At 43.8% G+C, this 21,334-nt stretch overlaps 1 protein-coding gene across 1 annotated transcript; it reads left to right on the top strand.

Moving 5' to 3' along the window:
• The first annotated feature begins 3,909 nt into the window (after positions 1-3,909).
• hmgcra (3-hydroxy-3-methylglutaryl-CoA reductase a) lies at positions 3,910-17,426 on the top strand. Its single transcript, XM_085367760.1, has 20 exons — positions 3,910-4,014; positions 4,313-4,486; positions 4,565-4,676; positions 4,756-4,843; positions 4,927-5,011; positions 5,093-5,198; positions 5,724-5,830; positions 5,916-6,032; positions 6,112-6,272; positions 6,545-6,798; positions 6,873-7,033; positions 8,347-8,541; positions 9,467-9,625; positions 9,760-9,917; positions 13,292-13,397; positions 13,863-14,033; positions 15,136-15,276; positions 15,442-15,600; positions 16,435-16,589; positions 17,140-17,426. The coding sequence occupies exons 2-20, from the start codon at positions 4,325-4,327 to the stop codon at positions 17,189-17,191; spliced, it is 2,649 nt and encodes an 882-aa protein (XP_085223886.1). The 5' UTR covers positions 3,910-4,014; positions 4,313-4,324; the 3' UTR covers positions 17,192-17,426.
• The last annotated feature ends 3,908 nt before the right edge of the window (positions 17,427-21,334 follow it).

Below are 21,334 nucleotides of genomic sequence, written 5' to 3'. Positions count from 1 at the left end.
CTCTGTTCCTCTCTCTGTGTGTTCCTCTCTCCCTCTTTGTGCTGACAATCATCAAATATACAGTTGAAACCAGATATTTACACACAAACACTTTTTTAATTGTAACATCAAATTAGACTAAATGTTTATTTTTTTTTAGGTTGATAAATATAAAAACATATTTGTTAACTTTAAGAGTAAAGAGAGAAACTGTCTGTATTTCTTAATTGTAAATGGCACCAAATTGTATTCAAACTGAGCCACACTTATGGAGCTCCACAGTTCTCTTCCTGGTGTTTTGGTTGACATCTCTTGATGTTCCCATGTCACAGAAACAGGCTCTGTGTTTTGCCTTATATGCATCCACAGCTGTGCCACCAGTTTACTCACATGGACTCTACGAACCAATCAGAAGCTTCTTCAGCTCAGGATGGAATCGTCTGCAGTTTCTTATTAATTAACAATAAACTTAGTGTACATGTACTCCTAAATTTGATGAAAGTGATAAAAAATAGAAGCTCTGTCTCTCTTTATTCTGACATTTAACTAATTCAAAAGATATTTCAATATTTATTTATTTTATACTGAACAACATACAAAGCATAATATATAAAATAACATCTACCTGAGTTTTTCTTTGAAAGAAGCTCCTTATGTCCATTCTTGTATATCAGTACATAACTGAAACGCTTTGTTTAGCCGTGGAGGGAAACAACTGAAAATATGAAATAAACACATGTAAGCTGAGACTCTCTATAGAAACAGCTTTGTTGTTGTTCGGCTTTTCATTTCGCCATTTGTTGATTCACTTGAAGAGCGAGTAACGTAATATTGGTCAAGTGATCAGTTTGATATCAATCTTTCGTGATTCACCGTCATATTTACATTATTTGTACAGTACGAATGATTTGCTTTGGTACCTGGTCGAACTTCAGTTCTCCTCTGTCTGCCTGGCTGCGTTTCTCCAACAGCGCACTCGCAGGCAGCAGCTGCCCCGCCCCCCGCTTAGTGCCTGAGCTCGGATCATACCAATATCAGGGGGGATTCACGCACAGTCGTAAATTCCCACAGTGTGCACTATGTGCTTCGAATATTGTGTGTAGTTTTTGTTTTATACAGTTGTCAGCCAGGCATCTAACTATGAAAAAATTACACTCCAAAAGACCCCGGGCTTCTGACAAAACAACCCGGGCTTAAGCCCAGTAAGCCATACCCCCGCTCCGCCCCTGCTCTGTAGAACTTCACATACAGTAAGCGCCAAAATCTCCACCCCAGCACTTCCCTTCAACTTGGGTGTGAGTGGAGCCACCTGGTGGTCCGCCACAGTCTAACATACATGTAAATGCTGTAATTTGATTATTTTAATAAACCATGTGACTTGGATGGATTCGATGCTGGCGTGACCACAGTCCAAGGGGCCACTCAATGAGTTTGTGTGTTCGCTCAGACACATGAAACATTAGAGGGAACATTGGTGTCATCGTGAAACTAGTGTTTATTGATGATGTGACACAGGACAGAAGCAGCCGAGTGCTCAGAGACAGACTGTCTGCTCACATCCAGCTAAATGCAGTCAGACTGCAGAGTTTCATAATGCAGATGGACAATGACTGAAAACACACAGCCAAAGAAACCCAGGACTTTATTAAAGCAGAGAAGTGGAAAATTCTTGTGTGGGCAGCTCAGTCACCTGATCTTAACTCAGCTGAGCATTGAGACTGACCTTTGGAAGAAAGGCCCACAAACAAACAGCAGCTGAAGGCCGCTGCAGTAAAGGCCCAGCAGAGCATTAAAAAGGAGGAAACCAGCATCTGGCGATGTCCATGAGCTCAACACTTCACGCTGTCACTGCCAGCAAAGGCTTTTCAACCAAGGATTGGAAATGAACATTTTATCTTCATTTATTTAATTTGTCCAATTACCTTTGAGCCCGGAAATGAAGGGCTCACTGACAATTAAAATAAATCAACAAAATTACTTACAGTATAATCTGTGTGTCCTTCCCAGTACTTAAAATGACTTACACAGTAATTAAGATTACTGCATTTACAGTTACTCTAGAAAAAGGATTGTTTTGTTTGGCACTGTGTAGTTAAAGCTCATTTTCCGGTTAAGAAGTGTTTCATGTTCTTTGTTTTTCATTAAAGGTGAATAAAAACAGGCTCAGATATAATAATGAGAACTATCAATGTATCATTTTTATATTTCATATAAAAAGACAATTGAATAAGATAAGATAAGATAAAACTTTATTAATCCCTCGGGTGGGTTCCTCTGGGAAATTCGGTTTCCAAAAAGCACAGCACCGACAGAAGTTACAGAGTTACAGAATATTATATATATATATACACACATATATAAATACAGAGACATATATAAATAAAATATACAAAGGGGATAAATAGGAATAAAAATAAAAATACAAGTGAATTGCACATTTCAAGTATTGAGGTCTATTGCACCGTTGACTGTTAACAAAAGTATTGCACAGTGAGGTGAAGAGGCACTACAGCTTAGTTGTTCCCCCCTCCTTTGTCCTCCTGTCTCCCCTCCCTCTCCCCTCCAGAGAGGAGTTAAACAGTCTGATGGCCTGTGGGACAAAGGAGAATATGCACAAACCTAAGCAGTACTTACTCAGTAACTCCTTACAATTTGTGTCTCCTTTCCTGTTAAACACCTGGATGTTAGATAAGGTAAAATAACTCTATTCCCTTCTTTTAATGTAAATACCTTAGTATTAGTAGGTAAATATAGTTATACTGTAATTTCAGATAAAATAGGGACCCCACATTTTATGTTCTGTTGTGCTATTCAAACATATACACAAGATTATATATATGAAATACATTACATTTAGAGCACTACAGTGCAGTGACAAAAACTGTAAACAGGACAGTGATTAATGAAATACTGCAAAATGAAATACCAAACCTAAATCAGCTGAAGTGGAAGTGACTGTGAAGACTGATGTCATGAAGTGGAAACTGAATCCAGTCGGATTAACACAACGCTGTAGCTGCCAGTTCATATTGACTTTACTATTTAGCTCTTGTGGCAAGAAAGAGTGAATTTGCTCTTTTGTAATCTGACACACACACACACACACACACACACACACACACACATATATATATATATATATATATATATATATATATATATATATATATATATATATATATATATATATATATATATATATATATGGGTGTTATATATATAAAAACACCCATATATATATATATATATATATATATATATATATATATATATATATATATATATATATATATATATATATATATATATATATATATATATGAACGTCAAAAGCTTTAGAGCTTCGTCAACTTTTTTTGCTTAAAATAAAAAACAAAGACTTCAGACTTCAGGTATGAGCGGACTAAGTTCATTCATGTCTCCCTCCTGTATTTAGGGTCGCTCCATAACCCCGGTCCGTTGGATTCAAATGGTGCCGCTATATTGGTACTACATCGCGGTTAGAATGTGTTATTTAACCTCCTAAGACCTGAACTCTTCCACAGCAGCATTTTTAATTTCTCTTTGATATTTGGTCATATTGGGGCCCGATGAATGTAAAAACAAAGAATTACCAGATTTCTTTAACCTTATTTTTGTTTTTAAGAAAAATAAGAGCCAAAAATGAGGATATTCGTTTAAAATTTTGACAGGTTTTGTTTTAATTTATTTAAAAGAAATAAAAGGGGGACTCTAAAGCCTGACAGCTAACTAACATGCCGTGATCTTTACATACAGCCTGGTGTGTGTGGCGAGATTAGTTGTTTTAGCTTTGGCCATGCCCTAGTACTACTGTCGCCTAGGAAACGGGGCGGGGCAACGACGCTAGCGAAGCGTCAGACGGAGCTGATAGGTGGAAGTGCTGCATGACACCATAGCGTGCCATGGTTCCATCGGTGTGGTGACACTGGGAGGTGAAGCGCAGTGTAATCTGCAGCTTCACATCTCCTGCACGTCGCGCTGTTAATCGGACCTCCATAATCATCTTCTTACCAGGTAAGTCAGTCACTCACACAACGACATTTTACTAGCAAAATAACAATAACCTGCAGGTTTATATGAGTAATTGACTTATTGAAATCGTATAAATAAAGTTTCTTATTTAGCACTTTAAAATAGCTGTGGTGTAAAACCGAACCCTGTCAGTAACCATTTCTACGGGCTGTTATCTTAACGTATTAAGCGCTTTTGACCAGACGCTGTAGAAATCAAACCAATCGATCCCGTTTCAAACTGTCAGATTATCATCGGGCATCCTCGGGAAGCTCTTCGGTTTACATGTGTTATGTTGTAGCCCCGCTGCAGCATGCTGACCCGCGTGTTCCGTGCCCACGGGCTCGTGGTGGCCTCTCACCCCTGGGAGGTGATTGTGGGGACAGTCACCCTCACTGTCTGCATGATGTCCATGAACATGTTCACTGGGAATGACCAGATATGTGGCTGGAACTTCGACTGCCCCAAAACAGAGGTGAGCAAAGGATCAGTGTCAATAATAACAAGTGGTGCGATTTTATTCTATTAATTCTATTGTTTTTTATTATTGCAGGAGATTCTGAGCAGTGACGTCATCATCCTCACCATTACGCGTTGTATCGCCATCGTCTATATTTACTTCCAGTTCCAGAACCTGAGACAGCTGGGGTCCAAATATATTTTAGGTATCAGTGCTCGTGTGTTTGTAGGACATGCCGGTGATGTTTCTCCCTTTTGACCTGACTCCGTCTGCGTTTCCTGTAGGCATCGCTGGCCTTTTCACCATCTTCTCCAGCTTTGTATTCAGCACAGTTGTCATTCACTTTCTTGATAAGGAGCTCACTGGCCTCAAGTAAGGACACACTCGATAAAAAGGTCCTTTTTTCAGGAGCTCTTTCAGAAACGTGCGATAAAGAGTTTGATCCTGTCTTTCAGTGAGGCTTTGCCCTTCTTTCTGCTTCTCATCGACCTCTCCAAAGCATGCGCTCTCGCCAAGTTTGCCTTGAGCTCCAGTTCTCAGGTATGCACTATTATATTTTGGTTTTTATTGCCACATCCTAACAGCAGCGGAGAAACTGATATGTCACTCATATGTTTTCAGGATGAAGTGAGGGATAACATTGCTCATGGGATGGCGGTACTTGGACCTGCCTTTACTTTGGATGCTCTGGTGGAATGCTTAGTGATCGGAGTGGGAACCATGTCAGGTATGTGCTCCTGTTGGGTGTTCGCATTAGGAGAGACTAGCTTGTGGGTTCCTGAGCTTGTTTTCCACAGTTTCCATGAACCGATGTCAGACACAAACATACTGTTTTACATGTAACCTGAAGCCACTTTTACGTTGCTGTGAAGTAAGCACTGTTTGAATCATCTGTTTTCACAGCTTGCTGGAAGCTGTCGTGTATTTATGTCTGGTCACTTTAGCACCAGTTGAGTTTCCCACATGTTTGACTATTAATCACAAGTTTTCTTCTATATGTGAAATCATTTGGACATAACTGCATTAGTAATCAGATCAAAGGTTGTCTGACTGCACATTAGTGCCAGGTGTGGTTTCTTCCCCCACAGGTCACCAAGCTGGACACTACGCTGAATTTATCATTGCTGTTGTAATAGTGGACAGACTTTAGAAACTGAGTGTTGCTGTAGAAAGTGAATAACGCCTTTCTGTAATTATGATGCTATAGAGGTGTGACTTGTTGTCGAGCGGATATCTGTGTGGTGTCTTGCAGGTGTAAGGCAGTTGGAAATCATGTGCTGCTTTGGATGCATGTCTGTCTTGGCCAACTACTTTGTGTTCATGACTTTCTTCCCAGCATGTGTTTCCCTGTTGCTGGAGGTAAGGGCACAGCTTTCCTGCATGTGTCTGACATGTTGATGTTTGTGCAGGTTTCTTTGATTATTCCTGTTATTTGTTCGTTCAGCTGTCCCGCGAGAGTCAGGGGGGCCATCCTATCTGGCAGCTCAACGATTTGTCCAGAGCAATGGAGGAGGAGGACAACAAACCCAATCCTGTAACACAGAGGGTCAAAATGATCATGGTAAGCTTCTAACGGGTTACTTAGTGTCTTTGTCTTTATTTGAAGAATTGTGTAATGTTTGTCTCTGCTCCACGTTCAGTCTCTCGGCCTGGTCATGGTTCATGCTCACAGCCGCTGGATTGCTGAACCATTGTCCATAAACTCTGCAGTGGACATGCTCGGGGTCGGCATGGAGCTGGACCACTTCTCACCCAGGAGAATTGAGCCGGATAAACCTCTTTGGCAGTTCTACCTCACGAGGTGATGCAGTAGTTTAGGTTGTTTTAATTTAACGTTCGCACAGTTGTGATAACTGCCCCATGGAGCATTGCACATGCTGTTGAGCTGCTGAACGTATGAGACTTTCTGTGTGAGACATAAAGGGCAAAAACTCTGTTCTGTGAAGAGATGGGTGGTCAGGGTCACCTGTGCTTTGTGTTTGTGTTCATAATGGAATTGCAGAGTTTTCCTGGACATTCCTGTTGTCGTGCTTTTGTGAAGTGAAACATGTTCCTCTTCATCTTACCTTACAGGATGATAACTATGGACATAGAGCAAATGATCTGTCTGCTCTTGGCCCTGCTGCTGGCTATCAAGTACATCTTCTTTGAACAGGCTGAGATGGAATCCACGCTGTCACTGAAGAACCCCATCTCCCTTTCCACACACACCCTAAATCCTCCATCCCCATCCGAGCCCTGCTGCAGGGAGGATCTAGTTACGTCACGATGCCACGCCCCCGCTCACACCATGGCTGTTCCAGGACCTGCCCATAAGGAGGAGAGAGGTGTGTCTACTGATAGTGGTAAAACAGACGGACTTGTTAGCGCTTTGTTATCAAATTCAACCTTGTTATCCTAGACGAGGTTATCCGGCCCCTGTCTGCTGCCGACAACGATCATCATCCAAGGAGCTTCTTTGTAACGAGGGAAGAAGAATCCAAGTCTGAGAGCACGGAGAACATGCTCCCCCAAAAGCCCAGAGACCTGAACCACTGTGTGACCATCCTCAACGACCCTAAGGTCAGCCATTAGACGCAAATCGCTGAAGCCCGTCTTCGAAAAACTCGTTCCACAAACGTTTAGTCATTTTCTTTGTTTCGAATCATGCGATATTAAAACTGTTGCCATCAGTTGTGATCTTTTAAAGAATGCTAATAATTTCCCACACATATCTGCTCAGGCATCAGTTGTATATGTGCTGGACTTCAGGGTCGTTATGTTGCTTTGAACGCACTTATGCTGACATAACATGTTATGTTGTTGGTAATGAAAGGAGCTCGTTTCAATCAGAGTATAGAATCAAGTTACTGACCTCATCAGGTAGGTAGTCGAGGGTGTCGGCCTCAGCGGCTTTGGTGTGAATGTGGAGAAGAGGGGAAAACAATGGCCCCCAAACAGGAAGTGTTTCCAGGTGGAGGCCATTGACATGTTTGTCCTTCCTCATCTTTTCTGACTCATGTCGTTTCCCTTTCAGTTGAAACGGTTCAGCTTTATCACAGGAAGACTGACAAGCCCACAAAAAGTTTCAACTTTTGATTTAGTAAGAGCAGCTAACTGCAGCTACAAGACGGGACTGCCTTCACTTTAAAGCAGACCTGACCCCGCCTACCTCCACCTCGTTCAGTTGCAGTTTGATAAGTTAAACAGATCACCTCTACTTAAAGAGAAAATACCTGCACAAAGGTGTGATCTGCAGTGATTGTAGAGCTGCAGTTTACACACACTCGTCACGGACGCCACGGTAACCTCAGACGCATTGATGTCTTTGAACTGTTCTTTTTCCAACTGGAAAGATTTTCAAAAACAAGAATTTGGTTCACAAGTTTGAATTTTCTGTCATTTGTGTGGTAAAAGTACAAACACGGGGTCAAAAGTACTCATACACACAGCAGCTACTTTAAATAAACTCTGCCAATGATGCAGGAATCATGTGGCCGACGTGCAGCTTACAAAGTAACATTAAACCAAATTACCATGAAATTCAATGAATTAGTGAATGTTTGACCACAGCGTGCATGTAGTCCACAGCATTTACTGCTGAGTTAGGACTGTGTAGATATTTATATAAGCAGCATGTATGGTGTCAATGCCAACAGTCATCATCATTTAATGAACTGGCTATGACCTGTTTTCCATAATGTTTATTTGTTGTGGGGGGAAAATGACATGTTTATGAAGACGTTTCAGAATTATTTCAGTCTTTTAGTTATTTTATCTTACTGTATATTATTTTATTATCTTACTGTATATTATTTTATTATCATGTATTTAAAGTAAATCCCCAGTGTCTGGTCTGCGCAGACTATAACTGACCGTGAGTCTGGTTGTTGCAGCTGGGCCCTCGTTTCCTGAGTGATGCTGAGGTGATGCTCCTGGTCAGCTCTAAACACATCCCTGCCTACAAACTGGAAGCCATCATGGAGACCGCAGAGCGAGGCGTGGCCATTAGAAGAAAAATGTTATCAACCAAGCTTCCCTGTTCCTCTGCGCTCTCCTCTTTACCGTACACAAACTATGACTACTCGAAGGTGAGACACAACTACGTTCTCCTCTGTTGTCGTCTAATTTCTGCCTGAACTGCTCCAAACTTACCTCAACATTTCAAGCAAAGGGCCTTACCACGGGGCAAGGACAGGAGGAAGACTTTAGTAGTGTGTTGTACCTGTTACACATTCTTTGTTATAAGCTATCACCACACAACTGTAATGACTGTTCACACACATCATAGCAAAGTCTTGTTTATAAAGTAAAGTTTGTTTTGATAAACAGGAAGTGACAAAGCGCTGGGTAAAACAAAGAAAACAGGCACCAAACAGATCAAACAAAAGGTCAAAGGTCATTTAAGGTTAAAAAACTCAACAGAAGCTTTATTAAAACAAACACTTGTAACTGCAACATCTGACCATGTGAGCCTAGTTATACTGATCATTACCATTTATAATTATTAATATAACTGTAACATTAATGAACACAGAGCATTGCAGCCTGACCCACAGAGCAGTGGGAGGAAAGCTCAGGTGTATTTACAGTCGCACAGGTGACAACATGATGGAGCATCACGTCGTACAGGAGGAGCACACGTACACACTACAAGAACTGTACACACTGAAAAGTACACAGTCAGTATAATGAGCGGGCCGTCTCAGCGTGACCCACTGTATATGTTAGCTGTGTGTAATGTGTTGGGACATTTATGATTACAGCTGCTCTGCTGTATCTGTGTTACTTATTTTAGTTGCTGTTCTTACTGTCCTGAAGCACCTGTGACCAAATGATTTCCTCTGAGATTAATAAAGTTCTCACGTTCTTTTCTCTCACCTTATTTACTGGGATGTGGTGGTGATTCCCAGTACAGTATTAATTTTCTAAGAAACTATTTTGGTACAAACATCAATTCTTAGATTTAAAATAAAATGTCACTAAGTTATTTTGAACACAGCCCTTGTTTCCCAGGTTGTCGGCACCTGCTGTGAGAACGTGATTGGCTATGTGCCCGTACCTGTGGGTGTGGCTGGACCACTACTTCTGGATGGGAAACAGTTCCAAGTTCCCATGGCAACTACAGAAGGCTGCTTGGTCGCCAGCACCAACCGCGGCTGTCGAGCAATCGCAGTGAGTGTTGCATGTGTTGTTACTGCTACTCTGCATGTGCTGCAGGACGAGTTACAGCATGAACGCAGTATATGAAAACACTGTGAACCATGTGTCGATATTTACCATATATATGTGTGTGTGTGTGTGTGTAGCTGGGTGGGGGAGCCCGTAGTCGTATCTTGGCTGACAGCATGACTCGGGGCCCTGTAGTCAGACTGCCCTCTGCCTGCCGTGCTGCTGAAGTCAAAGCCTGGCTGGAGAGCACCGACGGTTTTCAGGCCATCAAAGCCGCCTTTGACAACACCAGCAGGTAAACTGGTCTGCAGTGTGTGTTTGTGTGTCTGTCTGTGTGTCTGCAGTGTGTGTTTGTGTGTCTGTCTGTGTGTCTGCAGTGTCTGTTTGTGTGTCTGTTTGTGTGTCTGCAGTCTCTGTTTGTGTGTCTGTTTGTGTGTCTGTTTGTGTGTCTGCAGTGTCTGTTTGTGTGTCTGTTTGTGTGTCTGCAGTCTCTGTTTGTGTGTCTGTTTGTGTGTCTGTTTGTGTGTCTGCAGTGTCTGTTTGTGTGTCTGTTTGTGTGTCTGCAGTGTCTGTTTGTGTGTCTGTCTGTGTGTCTGCAGTCTCTGTTTGTGTGTCTGCAGTGTCTGTTTGTGTGTCTGTTTGTGTGTCTGCAGTGTCTGTTTGTGTGTCTGTCTGTGTGTCTGCAGTGTCTGTTTGTGTGTCTGTTTGTGTGTCTGCAGTGTCTGTTTGTGTGTCTGTTTGTGTGTCTGCAGTCTCTGTTTGTGTGTCTGTTTGTGTGTCTGCAGTCTCTGTTTGTGTGTCTGTTTGTGTGTCTGCAGTCTCTGTTTGTGTGTCTGTTTGTGTGTCTGCAGTCTCTGTTTGTGTGTCTGCAGTCTCTGTTTGTGTGTCTGTTTGTGTGTCTGCAGTGTCTGTTTGTGTGTCTGTCTGTGTGTCTGCAGTGTCTGTTTGTGTGTCTGTCTGTGTGTCTGCAGTCTCTGTTTGTGTGTCTGTTTGTGTGTCTGCAGTGTCTGTTTGTGTGTCTGTTTGTGTGTCTGTCTGTGTGTCTGCAGTGTCTGTTTGTGTGTCTGTTTGTGTGTCTGTTTGTGTGTCTGCAGTGTCTGTTTGTGTGTCTGTCTGTGTGTCTGCAGTGTCTGTTTGTGTGTCTGTTTGTGTGTCTGTCTGTGTGTCTGCAGTGTCTGTTTGTGTGTCTGTTTGTGTGTCTGCAGTCTCTGTTTGTGTGTCTGTCTGTGTGTCTGCAGTGTCTGTTTGTGTGTCTGTTTGTGTGTCTGCAGTGTCTGTTTGTGTGTCTGTCTGTGTGTCTGCAGTGTCTGTTTGTGTGTCTGTTTGTGTGTCTGTTTGTGTGTCTGCAGTGTCTGTTTGTGTGTCTGTTTGTGTGTCTGTTTGTGTGTCTGCAGTGTCTGTTTGTGTGTCTGTCTGTGTGTCTGCAGTCTCTGTTTGTGTGTCTGTCTGTGTGTCTGCAGTGTCTGTTTGTGTGTCTGTCGTGTGTCTGCAGTCTCTGTTTGTGTGTCTGTTTGTGTGTCTGTTTGTGTGTCTGCAGTGTCTGTTTGTGTGTCTGTCTGTGTGTCTGCAGTGTCTGTTTGTGTGTCTGTCGTGTGTCTGCAGTCTCTGTTTGTGTGTCTGTTTGTGTGTCTGTTTGTGTGTCTGCAGTGTCTGTTTGTGTGTCTGTCTGTGTGTCTGCAGTGTCTGTTTGTGTGTCTGTTTGTGTGTCTGCAGTGTCTGTTTGTGTGTCTGTTTGTGTGTCTGTTTGTGTGTCTGCAGTGTCTGTTTGTGTGTCTGTCTGTGTGTCTGCAGTGTCTGTTTGTGTGTCTGTTTGTGTGTCTGCAGTGTCTGTTTGTGTGTCTGTCTGTGTGTCTGCAGTGTCTGTTTGTGTGTCTGTTTGTGTGTCTGTCTGTGTGTCTGCAGTGTCTGTTTGTGTGTCTGCAGTGTCTGTTTGTGTGTCTGTTTGTATGTCTGCAGTGTCTGTTTGTGTGTCTGTTTGTGTGTCTGCAGTGTCTGTTTGTGTGTCTGTTTGTGTGTCTGCAGTGTCTGTTTGTGTGTCTGTTTGTGTGTCTGCAGTGTCTGTTTGTGTGTCTGTCTGTGTGTCTGCAGTGTCTGTTTGTGTGTCTGTTTGTGTGTCTGCAGTGTCTGTTTGTGTGTCTGTCTGTGTGTCTGCAGTGTCTGTTTGTGTGTCTGTTTGTGTGTCTGTCTGTGTGTCTGCAGTGTCTGTTTGTGTGTCTGCAGTGTCTGTTTGTGTGTCTGTTTGTATGTCTGCAGTGTCTGTTTGTGTGTCTGTCTGTGTGTCTGCAGTGTCTGTTTGTGTGTCTGCAGTGTCTGTTTGTGTGTCTGTTTGTGTGTCTGCAGTGTCTGTTTGTGTGTCTGTCTGTGTGTCTGCAGTCTCTGTTTGTGTGTCTGTTTGTGTGTCTGCAGTGTCTGTTTGTGTGTCTGTTTGTCTGTCTGTCTGTGTGTCTGCAGTCTCTGTTTGTGTGTCTGTTTGTGTGTCTGCAGTGTCTGTTTGTGTGTCTGTCTGTGTGTCTGCAGTCTCTGTTTGTGTGTCTGTCTGTGTGTCTGCAGTCTCTGTTTGTGTGTCTGTTTGTGTGTCTGCAGTGTCTGTTTGTGTGTCTGTTTGTCTGTCTGTCTGTGTGTCTGCAGTCTCTGTTTGTGTGTCTGTTTGTGTGTCTGCAGTCTCTGTTTGTGTGTCTGTTTGTGTGTCTGCAGTGTCTGTTTGTGTGTCTGTTTGTGTGTCTGCAGTGTCTGTTTGTGTGTCTGTTTGTCTGTCTGTCTGTGTGTCTGCAGTGTCTGTTTGTGTGTCTGTTTGTGTGTCTGTTTGTGTCTGTTTGTGTGTCTGTCTGTGTGTCTGCAGTGTCTGTTTGTGTGTCTGTTTGTGTGTCTGCAGTGTCTGTTTGTGTGTCTGTTTGTGTGTCTGCAGTCTCTGTTTGTGTGTCTGTTTGTGTGTCTTCAGTCTCTGTTTGTGTGTCTGTCTGTGTGTCTGCAGTGTCTGTTTGTGTGTCTGTTTGTGTGTCTTCAGTCTCTGTTTGTGTGTCTGTCTGTGTGTCTGCAGTGTCTGTTTGTGTGTCTGTTTGTGTGTCTTCAGTCTCTGTTTGTGTGTCTGTTTGTGTGTCTGCAGTGTCTGTTTGTGTGTCTGCAGTCTCTGTTTGTGTGTCTGTTTGTGTGTCTGCAGTGTCTGTTTGTGTGTCTGTTTGTGTGTCTGCAGTCTCTGTTTGTGTGTCTGTTTGTGTGTCTTCAGTCTCTGTTTGTGTGTCTGTCTGTGTGTCTGCAGTGTCTGTTTGTGTGTCTGTTTGTGTGTCTTCAGTCTCTGTTTGTGTGTCTGTCTGTGTGTCTGCAGTGTCTGTTTGTGTGTCTGCAGTGTGTGTCTGCAGTGTCTGTTTGTGTGTCTGTCTGTGTGTCTGCAGTGTCTGTTTGTGTGTCTGTTTTTGTGTCTGCAGTGTCTGTTTGTGTGTCTGTTTGTGTGTCTGCAGTGTCTGTTTGTGTGTCTGTTTGTGTGTCTGTCTGTGTGTCTGCAGTGTCTGTTTGTGTGTCTGTTTGTGTGTCTGCAGTGTCTGTTTGTGTGTCTGCAGTGTCTGTTTGTGTGTCTGTCTGTGTGTCTGCAGTCTCTGTTTGTGTGTCTGCAGTCTCTGTTTGTGTGTCTGCAGTGTGTGTTGTTCCTGTGTGACGGAGGACTGCTGTCTGCAGGTTTGCGAGGCTTCAGAAGCTGCTGGTGGGTCTGGCAGGGAGAAATCTTTATATCCGCTTCCATTCAAAGACTGGAGATGCGATGGGGATGAACATGATCTCTAAGGTAACTGTGGTCGTGTCTGCAGCTTCGTTTAATGTGGAGAAACACACGTGTTGTTTTGTTAAAGGGATTTCTGCGACATCACCCGTCGCCTACTGGTGGTGGTCAGAGGGCCCGGTGGCGCCAGTGTCCGGCAGCCTCGCCTCTGTCAGTGCGCCCCAGGGTGGCTGTGGCTACAATGTAGCTCCATCACCAGTGTGTGAATGTGTGTGTGAATGGGTGGATGTGGTGTAAAGTGCTTTGGGGTCCTTAGGGACTAAGTGAAGCGTTATACAAATACAGGCCATTTACCGTTTACTTACACCATCACCCAGTGCTCACTCATACTGGATTAACAAAGGTTCTTATTCAGCACTTCTGGAAACACTGTTTTAGATGGATCAGCGTTTCTCAACATGAACCTGCGTCGCTGTGTCAGATGCATTTATGATGTAGCAACCATACGTGATGAATCTGATCTACCCGCAGGGCACAGAGGAGGCTCTGAGGTTACTGCAGCAGCACTTCCCAGAGCTGCAGGTGGTGGCTGTTAGTGGGAACTACTGCACAGACAAGAAGCCAGCTGCCATCAACTGGATCGAGGGCCGGGGAAAGTCTGCTGTCTGCGAAGCCACCATCCCTGCCAAGGTGGTCAGAGAGGTAGGAAGCACTGTGTAACCTTTACTGGGACTAACTGTCTGCCAATAGAGTTTCAGCAGAAACCTGCAGTGAAGCAAACTTTCACTTTAGAAGATGCACGTACTGACTCTGCTTTTTAGAGAAGTATTAAATCTAAGCACAACCTTAAGGGTTAAAAACAGTCTGACAGAAAACAGGATTCAATTTGTCAAACAAAACTGAAGAAACAGGATCTAAGTTCAAAATTATTGATCATAACACTCAGAAGTCTGATGGACCTTTATCGTCTCTCTAACAGGATGACGTCACAGAGCACAACTGTGTGGTTTTACCCACCAGGTGCAGTTAGAGTTCTTTACCTGTGCTACCTATGAGTCACTGGGTGTGTCCCATCTGGAGACTCCAGTGTCCTCCTGGGGGACCTGCTGAGCTGAACCACAGTTTGTTCACAGGAAAAAAACTATTTGAATGTCCAGAAGAGTTTCGAGGACTTGAAAAATGACGCTGATATTTAAACTCTCTGCTGTTCTTAGTCTGACAGGATCTTCCTCCACAGTTTGAGTCAAACATGTTGATCTGATCAATCATTCAGTGCTTTTTTATTTTCTGCGGCACAAAACACTGAACTTCAGAATCACATTCTTTATAACACAATACTGTGAGAGTGCACGCAGTACTGTGTCACAAAGAATCACTACTGTGTGCACAGTGGGGTGAGAAGTGTTTGGCCCTCGTGTATTTATGTTTGTCACACCCCAATGTTTCCGATCATTAAACGAATGTAAACTTTAGACAAAGACAGCATGCAGTTTGTAAATGAAGGTGTTTATGATTTAACCTACATGAAGAACATCTTTCTGGCAGAGACTCGTCTTTAATCGAAACACTACACTCACATCTAAAATTCTATTTTCATTTGAAAAGATTTGAATTTTAAAAAGTATTTAAAGTATTTCCTGTTGTCATTTAACAACGACTCGCTGTTTGAGAACAGCTCCACCTGTCAGGTCTCTGATGTAGCTCATTGGAAGCAAACCGTGGCTGCACTTTTCATGAATCGCTTTGATGGTTTGTAAAAGGACGACAGCGTTTCATGCTGCTGTCTCGGTCTCGCTCCCTTCAGGTTTTGAAAACAAGCACAGAGGCTCTGGTGGAAGTTAACATCAACAAGAACCTGGTGGGTTCAGCCATGGCAGGAAGCATCGGAGGTTTTAATGCACATTCAGCCAACCTGGTCACAGCCATCTACATAGCATGTGGACAGGTAAATGACCTGTGAGGAAATGCTGTGCATCACAGCTATTCCCATGTGTCCTGTGTTAATGTGTGTGTGTGTGTGTGTGTGTGTGTGTGTGTGTGTGTGTGTGTGTGTGTGTGTGTGTGTGTGTGTCCTGTGTTAATGTGTGTGTGTGTGTGTGTGTGCACACAGGACCCAGCTCAGTCAGTGGGCAGCAGTAACTGCATCACCCTCATGGAGCCGTCAGGCCCAGCAGGAGACGACCTGCACATCTGCTGTACTATGCCATCTATAGAGCTGGGCACTGTAGGAGGAGGGACCAACCTGCCTCCACAACAGGCCTGTCTGCAGGTACGAGCACATCAAGCATGTCAAGCAACCGAAGATCAACAGTTAACACTGGGCAGTCCTTTTCATTTTGAAGTGGTTACACAACTGTTAGATGTTTAGGATCATGTAATATTGTTCAGTTAGAGGTGTCAGTAATGACAATGACTGATGGATGCGTGGTGCACGGTCTGAGTGCATGAAGAGCTGAGCAGGAGGGAAGCCTGCAGGGTGAGCACAAAGTAAGAGGCCGTAAAAACTGTCAGTCGTGTAACTCGCTGCTGTGACAGTAGATCAGTGAGTCACGTGAAAAGAGTTTAGCAGGCTGCTAGCTAAGATGACGGGAGAGAAACAAAGCAAACCCGTTTACAGTCGGTCATCTGCAGCAGGAAAAGTGAAAACAATGACGTTCCACTGAAGCAGGCGTAGCTTCCTCAACAATCCTTTCAAAGCTCTTTTCAAAAAGACTTTGATTCAATAAAGACAGTTTTTATTTCTGCTTCCCTCCCAGTTCGTGTCTGTCTGGACGATTACAAATCAGTGACACGTGTCCCCGAGCACCTTTTATTAAACACACACAGTGAACACGCCACACATTTACTTTATGCAGATGTTAAATGTCCAGCAGTGTCCGTAAAAACAAAACATTTTGGATTTCAGCTTGGACCGTGTCTCCATGACGACTGTTTTTAGTTTGCACAGTCTGTTGTTGTACCTGCACAGTGACACAAACATGTCACAGTCGTGTGGTTTTTAGATCCTTACATGGATAAATGGATTAGCAGCACTGTTTCATTCAAAGCTGCATCCGTGGAAGGATTTGGTTGCCATATAACTTGTGTGTTCATGTGTGTGTAGATGCTGGGTGTGCAAGGAGCCAGTCAGGACTGTCCAGGTGAGAACGCCCGACAGCTGGCCAGGATCGTGTGTGCCACCGTACTCGCTGGAGAGCTCTCACTGATGGCTGCTCTGGCTGCTGGGCATCTGGTCAAGAGTCACATGACCCACAACAGGTAAGAGCCTGTAATCCAGTGTTGGAGTTACGTCATTATAAACCGCAATGGGATTTAAAAACAAAATCTGTGTGTGTGTGTGTGTGTGTGTGTGTGTGTGTGTGTGTGTGTGTGTGTGTGTGTGTGTGTGTGTGTGTCTCTCGATGGGGGGGTTCTCGTAGGACAAAGGGGGGCCTTGCAGAAACAGTTTGGGAACCACCTTCTTAGACTAATTTGTATTTGTGTTTGTACAAACTCTCACCTAATGATTCTTTATCTACAGCCAGTCAAACAGAAGCGCTGCACTTCACTGAAGCAAGCAGACTGATTTGTGTTATTGAGCTGCTCCTGATATTGCAGGGCTGTCACAGTGTTGTCCAAATCAGAAGAATTCCCTATAATGAATTGTAATAATGAATAATTCATTTCAATGATTGTGTTATACTTAAAATGTGAATGTCAATAATCATTATTTAATTCTACCAACCACAGAGATCTAATGAATCTATTCTGTCTTTGTTTTGGTGCAACGACGCCATGATGGCACCTGTTCTGACTCTTCTGTTCACAGGTCGAAGGTAAACCTGCAGGAGGCAGGAACGTGCACCAGGGAAGCATCGTGAAAGAAGAGCTGGGTCTGCTGGGAAAACTCACGTGGCCAATCGGAAAGGGGCGAGTGATTCATCACTGACCTTAAAGACGATTCAAATCAAAGAGACTTTCTGCTCAGCAGTTTCTATTCTGACATTAAAGGATGAATCCGTATGTTTACATGAACAATCAGTTCATGACTTCTTTTATTTCAGCAGAATGATGTAAGCTTTACAGCCCACTGGAGTCAAATTAAAATGCCTCCCCTCCTACGTCCAGTCTGTGAGCTGTGAATACAAATACCATCATACGGGTCACTGATGTGTGAGACATGCTGTTTATCACACTTTATGCTTCATAATTATTTCATTTCCTTGTCTAACAAGGACACGTTTCAGCTGTTAAACATTCAGTCTGCACTTCAGCCTTCGAGAACTACTGATTACATTTGGCTGGTTTTATAAAAACGTGTCCACATCCTGACACAAACACTACAATACTGCACAAAAGTAAAAGCACATGTGGTAATGCAACAGTAGCTGACTGCCTTTGACCATAATCGCACACGTGACAGCAACATTAGCATTGCTGCTGCAGACATGTGTGGATCCCACAGAAGAAATCATAACACACAAGCTTAACCACAGCTTTATGTGCTGGAAATGGCAAAGCAACAAAACTGGAACGAAGCTGAGTTACAGGCTGACAGAAGGTCACGCACCACGAGGGAGCTCACAACGGACAACAAAGGGAACAGCCCACAGCTGACACTAATCCAGATCAAAGGAAGCAAAATCACAGATTAGAATTAGAGAGGAGACTATCAAAATAAAACAGGGAAACAGCAGAGAGACCCAGGCTGGGAATCAGTGGACTCAGATGAAGTCAGGACCAAACCCGTACAGAGAACCAGAACAGCAACACCTCCCCAGCCCCAAAGACTCAGGACCATGACAAACCCCATCACACATCGCTCATGGTGCTGGTGGTGGAGGTCAGTCAGTTGGCCTGTTGTTTCTTCTTCTTTCAGCTGCTCTCTGTAGGGTCGCCCACAGAAGGTCGTCACCCTCTTCCTCACCCACTGCATGCCCTTCATCACTGCATCCACGAGCCTCCTCATTGGTCTGTTTCTTTTCCTCATTTCTGAGAGCTCCATTTTCTGGATCCCTTAAGTAATTTAAGCAGATGAAAATCTGAAAATTGTGTTGTGTATTCAGCCCCCTGTGCTCTGATACCCCTAAACAAAACCCAGTGATATCAGTGGCCTTTAGAAGTCACCTAATTAGATAATCAAGTTGGATGGAGCTAAACATGTGGCAGAAAACCTGTTGGAGGCTGCAAAGGAGGTGGAGATTGACCTTCCAGCAGACAATGTAATGGTTTATATCAAAGAATATCCACGTACTGGGTCTAAATCACACCGAACATCTGTGGCAAGACTCGAAAACTGCTGTTCACAGACGCTCCACATCCAATCTGACTGAGCTGTGATAAAAGTTAAATGCAACAATGAGTAAGTAAGACTGAGAGTGTGCAAAAGAGGATTCTTAAATCATGTACATCAGACACTAAAGTGTGACGAGATCCTGCAGGGTCCCAACAGCCGGGGCCCACAGGACTGCAGGACCCTGCAGGACTGATGCAGGGAGGAGGGATGTGATGCACCTTATGTCGAACCCTGATTTATGATGGGAAAGTAACTAAAGGTTATGACAGCCATAGTTTTTAAATTCAAATTTTATTTGTCACGTACACAGTCATACACAGTACGATATGCAGTGAAATGCTTGGACAACTGCTCGTGACCTAAAGAAAAAAAAGGAAAAGGCTATGAATAAGATAGGAAATAAATATGAAAAATTAAAAAGGGTAAATTTAACTAGGAAGGAATAAAATATAAATTAAGGTTAAAAATGAAATAACTGTACAACACAAATTAGAATGAAGGGTAAATTTAACTGGGAAAGAATAAGATAAAATATATAAATTAAAGTTGAAAATAAAATAACTGTACAACAAAATACACAATATAGAACTATATAAGAATGTATGAAGAAATATAAATAAATATATACACAATAACAGCAGCATATACACAATAACAGCAGCGTGATTTAAGTAATGAAGTGAAACAATGTCCAGAAAGTCCAGTGTGTGTGTAAGAACCATATGTGTGGGTCAGTACTGTGTGGTGGTGTGATTGAGAGACCGTATCGCCTGCGGGAAGAAGCTCCTCCTCAGTCTCTCTGTGTTGGTCTTCAGGGAGCGGAATCGCTTTCCTGACCTCAACAGAGAGAACAGTCTGTTGTTGGGATGGCTGAGGTCCTTCACCATCTTCCTGGCCTTGGTCCAGCACCGCCTGCTGTAGATTGAGTGCAGGTCAGGGAGCTCGGAGCGGATGGTGCGCTCAGCTGACCGCACAACCCTCTGTAGAGCTCGTCTGTCCTGCATGGTGCTGTTCCCGAACCAGGTTAAGATGTTTCCCGCCAGGATGCTCTCTATGGTGCACGAGTAAAAGTTCCTGAGCACCTTGGAGGGCAGTTGGAAGTCTCTCAAGCGTCTGAGGTGGTAGAGACGCTGTCGGGCCTTTTTCACCACGGTGTTGATGTGACAGGACCATGACAGGTCCTGCGTGATGTGAACTCCGAGGTATTTGAAGCTGTCCACTCTCTCCACTGGGCACTCGTTGATGACGGGGGTCTGGTAGTTCCTCTCCTGCTTAGTGCTGAAGTCCACTATCAGCTCCTTTGTCTTACTGACGTTTAGAAGGAGGTTGTTCCTCTGGCACCAGTTCTCCAGATTCCTAATCTCCTTCAGGTAGGCCGTCTCGTTGTTATCAGAGATCAGGCCCACCACGACGGTGTCGTCAGCAAACTTGATGATGGTGGTGGAGCTGGTAGTGGCCACGCAGTCATATGTGTACAAAGAGTACAGCAGGGGGCTCAGAACACACCCCTGGGGGGCTCCAGTGCTGAGAGTGGTGGAGGCTGAGACATGTCCGCCCATCCTTACTGCCTGTGGTCTGCCAGTTAGGAAGTTGGAGATCCACTGACACATAGATGAGCTGAGTCCCAGATGCTCCAGCTTGGTGGTGAGTGTGGAGGGAATTATGGTGTTAAATGCAGAGCTGTAGTCTATGAAGAGCATTTTAACATAATTCCCCCTTCTAGTGTCCAAGTGAGTGAGTGATGTGTGGAGGAGATGAGAGATGGCATCGTCTGTGGAACGATTTGGACGGTAAGCGAACTGTAGTGGGTCCAGTGTGTCTGGTAGTGAAGAGATGATGAAGTCTCTGACCAGGCGTTCAAAGCACTTCATCACTACTGAGGTGAGGGCTACAGGGCGATAGTCATTGAGAGAAGCAGGGTGGGGTTTCTTCGGGACAGGAACAATGATGGACTCTTTGAAGCATGTGGGGATCACCGACTGAGATAAAGAGATGTTGAATATCTCAGTGAACACAGGAGCTAGCTGGTATGCACAGTCTCTTAGGATACGACCTGGGATGCCATATGAATATGATACAAGTATGGCAACGCGGTGGTGTGGTCAGCACTGTTGCCTCACAGTAAGAAGGTCCTGAGTGCTCTCTGATGCTGTAGGAACAGGGCTTTTATTTTAAACGCACATACAGTGCAGGCATATATAGAGCGGTGTTACAGTTATGTCAAAATCTACACAGATGCATCAAAGAAGACAGGCGAGCAAAGCGGGATATATTTATTGTTCCTGAGTTTCATGTCAAAGTAAGGAAAGGGATCGGTGACAGTTTATTAGTGCACAGAAATCGTTTCAGTTCTGTCAGCTGTCCAGTGGACTGAAGACGCAAGACCAGTAAGATCAGTGATGTGTTTACACTCATCATTGGCTAGTTTACAAGACAGTGACTCAGACAGCAGGTCAGACATTCTGATAGAGATTCAGCAAACACTGTACAGAGTCAACGACATGGAGCTCAGAGTCACCACCTTATGGGTACCATGGGTATCAGTGGATTGGTTATCAGTGTTAGCAGGACAGAGATTAAGAGCAGAACACAGCAGAAAATGGAAGAAAGATGTCAAAAGTAATGGGAGGAAAACACGTTTTACTGTCAGAAATATGATGCTGAAAGAAGACAGCTGATCCAGAAGCTCGGTGATATGGAAGTGGAGATGGACTCGAGTATTATCAGG

Source organism: Diplotaxodon limnothrissa, linkage group LG12, assembly GCF_057381915.1.
Source record: "Diplotaxodon limnothrissa isolate DT_005_m linkage group LG12, D_limnothrissa_male_GT1.1, whole genome shotgun sequence".
In the NCBI taxonomy this organism is placed as follows: domain Eukaryota; kingdom Metazoa; phylum Chordata; class Actinopteri; order Cichliformes; family Cichlidae; genus Diplotaxodon; species Diplotaxodon limnothrissa.
This window is presented reverse-complemented; position numbering and strand designations above follow the sequence as displayed.